The sequence below is a fragment of the Sardina pilchardus genome, chromosome 19 (genome assembly GCF_963854185.1).
Source record: "Sardina pilchardus chromosome 19, fSarPil1.1, whole genome shotgun sequence".
Classification (NCBI taxonomy): domain Eukaryota; kingdom Metazoa; phylum Chordata; class Actinopteri; order Clupeiformes; family Clupeidae; genus Sardina; species Sardina pilchardus.
The window spans coordinates 2,710,073-2,718,201 of NC_085012.1; the positions used below are offsets into that span (position 1 = coordinate 2,710,073).

Genomic DNA, 8,129 nt, shown 5'->3' on the forward strand with positions numbered 1-8,129 from the left:
GTATGTTTCCGTAAAGAGACAGCAAATGAAATGCGTGGTATTTACGGTATGTTTCCGTAAAGAGGGGCAGCCCGGACTGAAGGGCAGTACATCATGAGAGTAAGGACTGAGTGGTTCATGTCAGATGTGGATCAGCTCAGCTGGTGTGTGTGCGTGTGTGTGTGTGTGTGTGTGTGCGTGTGTGTGTGTGTGTGTGTGTGTGTGTGTGTGTGTGATGTCAGATGTGGATCAGCTCAGCTGGTGTGTGTGTGCGTGTGTGTGTGTGTGTGTGTGTGTGTGTGTGTGTGTGTGTGATGTCAGATGTGGATCAGCTCAGCTGGTGTGTAAAAGATGCTGTTGATCATTACAGTGTAATTTGCCTTTGCTACAAGATGAGGCTTCCTTCTCTATTTCACTCTGTATTTGTGTATTTTGATTCCCATCAGGTGACATGGTGTGGTGAGACCTTGTGCCCAATCCTCTACCCTGCCAACACACATGCCCACACACATGCCCAAGCCTCTACCCTGCTCACACATACAGTACACACACACATGCCCAAGCCTCTACCCTGCTCACACACACACACACATGCCCAAGCCTCTACCCTGCCCACACACATGCCCAAGCCTCTACCCTGCTCACACACACACACACACACACACATGCCCCAGCCTCCACCCTGCCCACACACACACACACTTGCCCAAGCCTCTACCCTGCCCACACACACACACACACATGCCCAAGCCTCTACCCTGCCCACACACACACACACACATGCCCAAGCCTCTACCCTGCCCACACACATGCCCAAGCCTCTACCGTGCTCACACACATGCCCAAGCCTCTACCCTGCCCACACACATACACATGCCCAAGCCTCTACCGTGCTCATGCCCACACACACAGGGTCTGGGGGGGTCGGGGGGGGGGGGGTGTTTGTGGGAAGAGAGCAGCTTCACCTCCCACTGGGCAGATGGAGACCCGCCTGTGAGAGAGATGACATAACCGAGTGGCACAGAGAGAGAGAGAGAGAGAGTGTGTGTGAGGGGGGGGGGGGGGGGTAGCAAGGGCATGCTCGTGTGTGTGTGTGTGTGTGTGTGTGTGTCTGTGTGTGTGTGTGTGTGTGTCTGTGTTTGTGTGTGTGTGTGTATGTGTGTGTCTGTGTGTGTGTGTGTGTGTACTGTATGCTCTGTGTGTGCGTGTGCGTGCGTGTGTGTGCGTGAGAGAGAGGGGGGTGAGAGCAAGAGCATGCTCATGTGTGTATGTGTGTGTGTGTGTGTGTGTGTGTGTGTGTGTGTGTGTGTGTGTGTGTGTGTGTGTGAGAGAGAGGGGGTGAGAGCAAGAGCATGCTCATGTGTGTATGTGTGTGTGTGTGTGTGTGTGTGTGTGTGTGTGTGTGTGTGCGTGTGTGTGTGTGTGTGTGTGTGTGAGAGAGGGGGGTGAGCAGGGGCATGCTCATGTCCTGTTTGGGTCTCTATTTCAGCATCAGTGTAGTGTGGGAAAGCACCAGTGACTGGGAGGCGTGGAGTGTACTTACTGTGTGTGTGTGTGTGTGTGTGTGTGTGTGTGTGTGTGTGTGTGTGTGTGAGCACTTTGAAAAAGACTACAGGGCGTGTAGCGTTGACTTTAGGCAGACACACACTTTTCAAAAACACACTCGATTTCTCAAATGATCCACATAAATATATATTATTAGTATATAATATAGATAATTATTGGTTATTATTAGTATATAATATAAATATAGAGTATTTGCACCACACCTCACGTAGCACTTCACTGCGTCTCTAGCAAGACGTCGTGTCCCAGACATGAGCGAGAGAGACACCAGCTGCTGCGGACTTCAGTTAGTTCCTGCAGTTCTTTTGGCCAAACTCTCCCAGTTAGGTCCTGCAGTTCTTTTGGTAAAAATCATAGCCAGCCCATTTCCTATAATTCTTTGCCTACGCTGGGAAAGAGGCTGATATCCTTCCTGTGCGCCTCGAGTGGCTCAGCCAAACGCGCCTTTAGGCCACGGGACGGGAGTGACGCGACGCGCTCCAGAATGCGCCATTGTCTTTTGTTTGCGTTTTAAAGCCCCTCACAATGCAGGCTGACTGCTTGTCACATAAATAAGCCCCCTTGTCTCGGCTCGCTTTGTTTATCCTGAAACAATTGTCATAATGATCTTGGATCGTGCAGGGCTACCCTTCTCTTCCACAACAATAAAACTTGAGAATTGTTGCCGCGAGAGATTCTTCTCTGGACAATCAAATGACATCAGAATTCTGTGTGCTGCTTCTGATTACTTTACTGCACTGCTGATTGCTTATTTATGAAAGATTCTGGACGGTTTCTGCTATTGTCTGCACATTTTTCGTTCATTGACGTAGGGGACAATATGATATGACATTTACAAATAAACCTTACCAGTCACGTTTGCCCTTTCAAATCATCAATCAAGCTTGTCAGTCAAGAAGAGCAGCAGGTCTTTTCAGCACTTGTGTCTAGAGACTCTTGCCCTGCTGTTCTGTAAGAGCAGCAGAATATGGGAGGCCTTTGCCCTCTATGCCGTTTCAAAATGCCAAAGCTGTCGTACATTTTTCCACCTCATTTTATTCACATTAGCATTGTGTGAAGATGATGCAGATTGTGTGGGATTCTGAAGTGCTGTTATTTAATGCCTCATTTGACATGAGTCTGGGCAGATCATCAGGGTATAGGCTGGGGGGGGGGGGGGTATGATCAGGATATAGGCTGTGGGGGTAGATGGTCAGGGTATAGTCTATTGTGGAGGGAGGCAGATGGTCAGGGTATAAGCTGGGGGGGGGGGCAGATGGTCAGGGTATAGGCTGGGGGGGCAGATGGTCAGGGTATAGGCTGAGGTGGGGGGGGGGGGCTGAGGTGGAGGGGGGGTATAGGCTGAGGTGGAAGAGGGGGTACATAGTATACAAAGTGGCTCAGCTGTCATCAGTCCAATAAGTACAACAGTGGTGTCTCCATGACAACTCTATATCTAAGTGGTTTAATTCAGACATTAAATTAGCAGTACAGTACAGGGACCCCGCATCCCCTCCCACCCCAGCAAGGAGATAAATCTTCTGCTCTGGGTTGTGCTCTGGGTTGAGTCCTGACAGTGATTCGTGTTCACACCTCCACAGAGACAATTAAGCAGGCGAAATGAAATTACTGTTGGGATCAACAAAACGGCCCGTCAAGGGATCCCAGCGGAACATTTGGCACGCAGTCACTAATGGCATCCACAGCGACAGGACGCACGAGCGAGGGCAGCTTTGCAGGGATCTGCGTTTTGGCACACAGCAAGCTCAGCATCAGCAGAACAGCGTCACGTCAGCCAAAGAGGGAAAAGGCTAAACGAAAACTCAACAGGACACAGGCCTGTCCAGTCCCATGGTCAATCCCACGATGAGAAGTGTGTGTGTTTGTGTGAGTGCTGTGTGGCTGTGTGTGTGTGTGTGTGTGTGTGTGTGTGTGTGTGTGTGTGTGTGTGTGTGTGTGTGTGTGTTACAGTAGGCCAGCGTTTCTGAGTGTGTCCACTCTGTCAGTGTGTTGTCATGGTAAGGGGAAAGTCTCCTTGAGAACTCCTCTGTGGAGCGACTGCAGTGTTTGGCATATTCATTATCCAGGGCCTTTCCCCAGGGAATTGATGAATGACTTTGTACGCCAAAGAGGAGGAAGAGGAGAGCAGAGAGAGGAGGGGAGAGGAAAGGAGAGAAATTCCACAGTGTGTTCGCTTGGTCCTCAGGGGGGAGGAATCCTGGCCACAGCCGTCTTCAAAGGGTTCCATTGGGCATCATTACACATCTCCACACAACAGAGAACCAATGTCCCTCCCCCTGCAGAGGGACACTTGTTACCAATCATACAAATCCACTATTTTGGTCCTCCTGGGCCTCCATACCTGTACACCATACAATGGAATGTGTGGGGGAGGAGTCCATGGTGGACGTGTGAGGATGCTACAGGTGAGTACTCAAGGGTCAGGTAACCAGGGCAACATCATGATGGATGTGAAGATGATACAGGTAACCAGGGTAACATCATGATGGATGTGAGGATGATACAGGTAACCAGGGCAACATCATGATGGGTGTGTGAGGATGATACAGGTAACCAGGGTAACATCACGATGGCTGTGTGAGGATGATACAGGTAACCAGGGTAACATCATGATGGGTGTGAGGAAGATACAGGTAACCAAGGTAACATCATGATGGGTGTGAGGTTGATACAGGTAACCAAGGTAACATCATGATGGGTGTGTGAGGATGATACAGGTAACCAAGGTAACATCATGATGGGGGTGAGGTTGATACAGGTAACCAAGGTAACATCATGATGGGTGTGTGAGGATGATACAGGTAACCAAGGTAACATCATGATGGGGGTGAGGTTGATACAGGTAACCAAGGTAACATCATGATGGGCTGTGAGGATGATACAGGTGAGTGCTGGGCTCAAGGTGTGGGCTCATGGGACCAGATTGCCATGGTGATGCTAAAGTCAGAATAGCACGCTGTGGCCACATAGCAACAGGTCCCATTCCCGATCATGTGGTGTGGAATGTCCCATGTCAAGCAGTAGCCAATCATGACAATAATAAGGAATGTCTTCTCCTTAATGAGCCAATCATGACAATAACAAGGAATGTCTTCTCCTCAATGAGCCAATCATGACAATCAAAAGGAATGTCTTCTCCTCAATGAGCCAATCATGACAACCAAAAGGAATGTCTTCAGTTCCAAAGTCCCGGCTTCTTTCCCGTCTCAGCCAATCGGGCGGCCCGGTGGGTGGGTGGGTGGGCGGGTGGCGTCTCTAGGCCAGGATGTCGCTGCGCTTGCTGCACCAGACGACGAGGGCGATCATGGCGAGCGTGAGCAGGATGGGCACCAGGATGAGCGCGGCCAGCAGGTCGTCCGACGGGTCCGCCCACACCACCCGCTCCACCGTGCAGTTGGCGAAGAAGCGCCTGTGGACGCGGATGATGAAGCCCTCCACCAGCGGGTTGGGCCAGAAGCAGCCGATGCGCTCCGAGTTCTTCTCCGTACACGAGGAGAACAGGTGGTACTCACTGTGGACAGGGGAGGAGAGAGAGAGAAGGGGGGATGAAGATAGGGAGAGAGCAAGGAAGGGAGAGAAAGAGAAAAATAGGGAGAGAGGGTTGAGAGTTGTTTAGTATAAACTTTGACGCTTTCCTTTAACACACTTCACAGTGCAGCACAAATGAAAAGCTCTGTCATGAATGCACTTGGAAGCTTAGACACATAAAGTGAGAATGACTGTTAAACTGCTATTGATAGATAACCCACCGCCAGAGAAATACAGTTCTGAGGAGTAATGAATGTCTGTGCCACTAAAATGCCTCTCAAAGGCTAATGGTTGAAGTAGATGTAGAAATATGACTTTGCTATTACAAATGTGCTAATGCAAGTGTCTGCAGCATTTCATCACTAAAGTGGCTTTTGATGTTCATTTCTCTTTTAAGGCTGCCTGTCGTCACCAGGACTTTGGATTTCACTGAACGTCTCTATCGGAAACAGAGTGCGTCTAATGAGAGGAGTTGATGCTGGAAACGGCCGTGTGCTCATTATCAGCAAGAAAGAGCAATAATTAACGAAAGCAAAAGCATAAATGGAAAATGGAAAATAAATATCTAAATTCATACTGTGAATAAAACTAAATGAAACTCCTGGCTAAAGAGGAGCATCTAAGGAGAGTTCCTTATGTAAACAGTTCATGTCTTGAGTTCCTTATGTAAACAGTTCATGTTTTGAGGCATATTCTTAGCTGCTGAGGAGTCCATTTAGGTTGCATTTGGGATTCAAACACTGACTGGTTTATGCTTTTGAGACTGAGACTGACATTAAGTGACCTGTGGCTTTTGTTCAGCTTTTCAGGGGATTTGGCGGCGGAAGAGTCTTGGCTTCTCTAAGCCCTGACAGCCATTGAATAAAAGATGCATTCGTCACTTTCAGTAGACGGCTCTGAAAAGACTTGCTGGCTCATTTTGGGAACGGGAGGACAAGAAGAGCACGCCCGCCTCACTGGCTCTCCCTCCCCATCCACAGAGCCTGCTGTGGGCCCACGCATTCCTATTCAAATGAAACGGTGTCTTGACCAGAGGAGCAATCTCCACCATGTGGAACTCCGTCTCCCTCAGACAGGCACCGCTGTGGGCACCATCACTCAGCCCTCCATCTCCACCTCTCCCTGAGCCCAGCCTCCTGCCCTCCAGCTCCACCTCTCCCTGGGCCCCATCACTCAGCCCTCCATCTCCACCTCTCCCTGGGCACCATCACTCAGCCCTCCATCTCCACCTCTCCCTGGGCCCAGCCTCCTGCCCACGGAGCCTAAATCCATTTATCCATTTGAGCTTTATAGGCAGGAAAGTGGGCAGGAGAGGAGGCAGGAAAGGGGGCAGGTTGGCAGCATGGGCAGTGGGTCCCCTGTTTACTTGGTGGATGTGCTTTGTTCTAATTAAGAGACTCCCTGCGTTGTTCGCCTGATGAAGGAAATTACTGAAGCAACAGGACACTCACTTCCTGTCTGGCCAGCTTGGTCCAGAAGCATGGCCCGCACGCTCCACACTCAATTTAATCCCTGCAAACAACTACAGCACATGTGAGCGCCTCACTTAAGTACTAACAGTTAAACGACCAGAAAAACAGGAGTGTTATACGCAAGCACTGCTGGGTAAGGCTACATTTAGCATACACTAATACAGTGTGCATATCTATGTATCTATCTCTCTCTCTCTCTCTCTCTCTCTCTCTATATACTGTATATATATATATATATATATATATATATAGTTAGACTGTATACAGTATATATTCATATTCATATATGTGTGGTGTGTAGGGGAGTGAGACTCCAGCAGCCGAAGGCAGACAGCATCATGTCTCCCCAGGTATACAGTATCCCATATGCTGAATAACACATCATGTATATTATATACCACATGCTGAATAACACATCATGTATATTATATACCAGATGCTGAATAACACATCATGTATATTATATACCACATGCAGCTGGTCCTCCATCTCACAGGGCTGCAGCGAGGTGGAGTGTGCACACACACACACACACACACACACAAACACACACACTCTCTCAGCTTCAGCCATTAGAGCACTTCCAGCCCCCCGGCCCCCAGTGGGGGCTATTGTGCTGCTGCTAGCCTTAATGTGGGGCAGCATTAGCAGGGTAGCAGAACCTTCGTGTCTCTGGGGGGCATTAGTGGCTCCAGATTGGCCCTCATGAGCGGTCTTATCGCCCAGCCCTAATGGTCACGCTGAATAATGGTGGCCTAAGTAGCCGTAGTTTCACATGAACAGATGGCAGCATGACAAGCATTATCTGCTGCTTCTGGGTGTGTGTGTGTGTGTGTGTGTGTGTGTGTATGTGTGTGTGTGTGTGTGTGTGTGTGTGTGTGTGTGTGTGTGTGTGTGTGTGTGTGTGTGTGTGTGTGTGCGCGTGTGTGTGCAAGTGTTTGCGTGTCTGTGCTTACGTGTGTGTCTGTGTGTGTAAGTGTTCCACGCATCCATGCATGCATGTGTGTGTGTGTGTGTGTGTGTGAAGGTGGCCTCTGTCCAATCCCCCCCTTCGGCCCAAAGTGGTATACTGTAGGCTAAATCAATTTAGAGGCCGTTAGGCACTCGGGTCTCCATGCGGTCAGTAGCAGGGGACAGAGATAAGGCAGGAAATTGCACATTTGCCTGATGACCAGCAGCATTGTACCAAGCGCCCAAATGTGTTATTGGTGCAATCACATCTGGTCTAACCTGCCACCACCTGCACAGGATTAGCAATCACATCTGGTCTAACCTGCCACCACCTGCACAGGATTAGCAATCACATCTGGTCTAACCTGCCACCACCTGCACAGGATTAGCAATCACATCTGGTCTAACCTGCCACCACCTGCACAGGATTAGCAATCACATCTGGTCTAACCTGCCACCACCTGCACAGGATTACCATTCACATCTGGTCTAACCTGCCACCACCTGCACAGGATTAGCAATCACATCTGGTCTAACCTGCCACCACCTGCACAGGATTAGCAATCACATCTGGTCTAACCTGCCACCACCTGCACAGGATTAGCAATCACATCTGGTCTAACCTGCCACCAC

At 49.6% G+C, this 8,129-nt stretch overlaps 1 protein-coding gene across 1 annotated transcript in view; it reads right to left on the reverse strand.

Annotated features, from left to right (window-relative positions):
• Positions 1-2,626: 2,626 nt before the first annotated feature.
• Positions 2,627-8,129, reverse strand: part of LOC134066442 (receptor activity-modifying protein 3-like) — a 35,056-nt gene continuing 29,553 nt past the window's right edge. Inside the window, exon 4 of the mRNA XM_062521789.1 lies at positions 2,627-5,056. Coding sequence (XP_062377773.1) covers positions 4,801-5,056 — 256 coding nt within the window. The 3' untranslated portion in view covers positions 2,627-4,800. The remainder of the gene's footprint in view (positions 5,057-8,129) is intronic.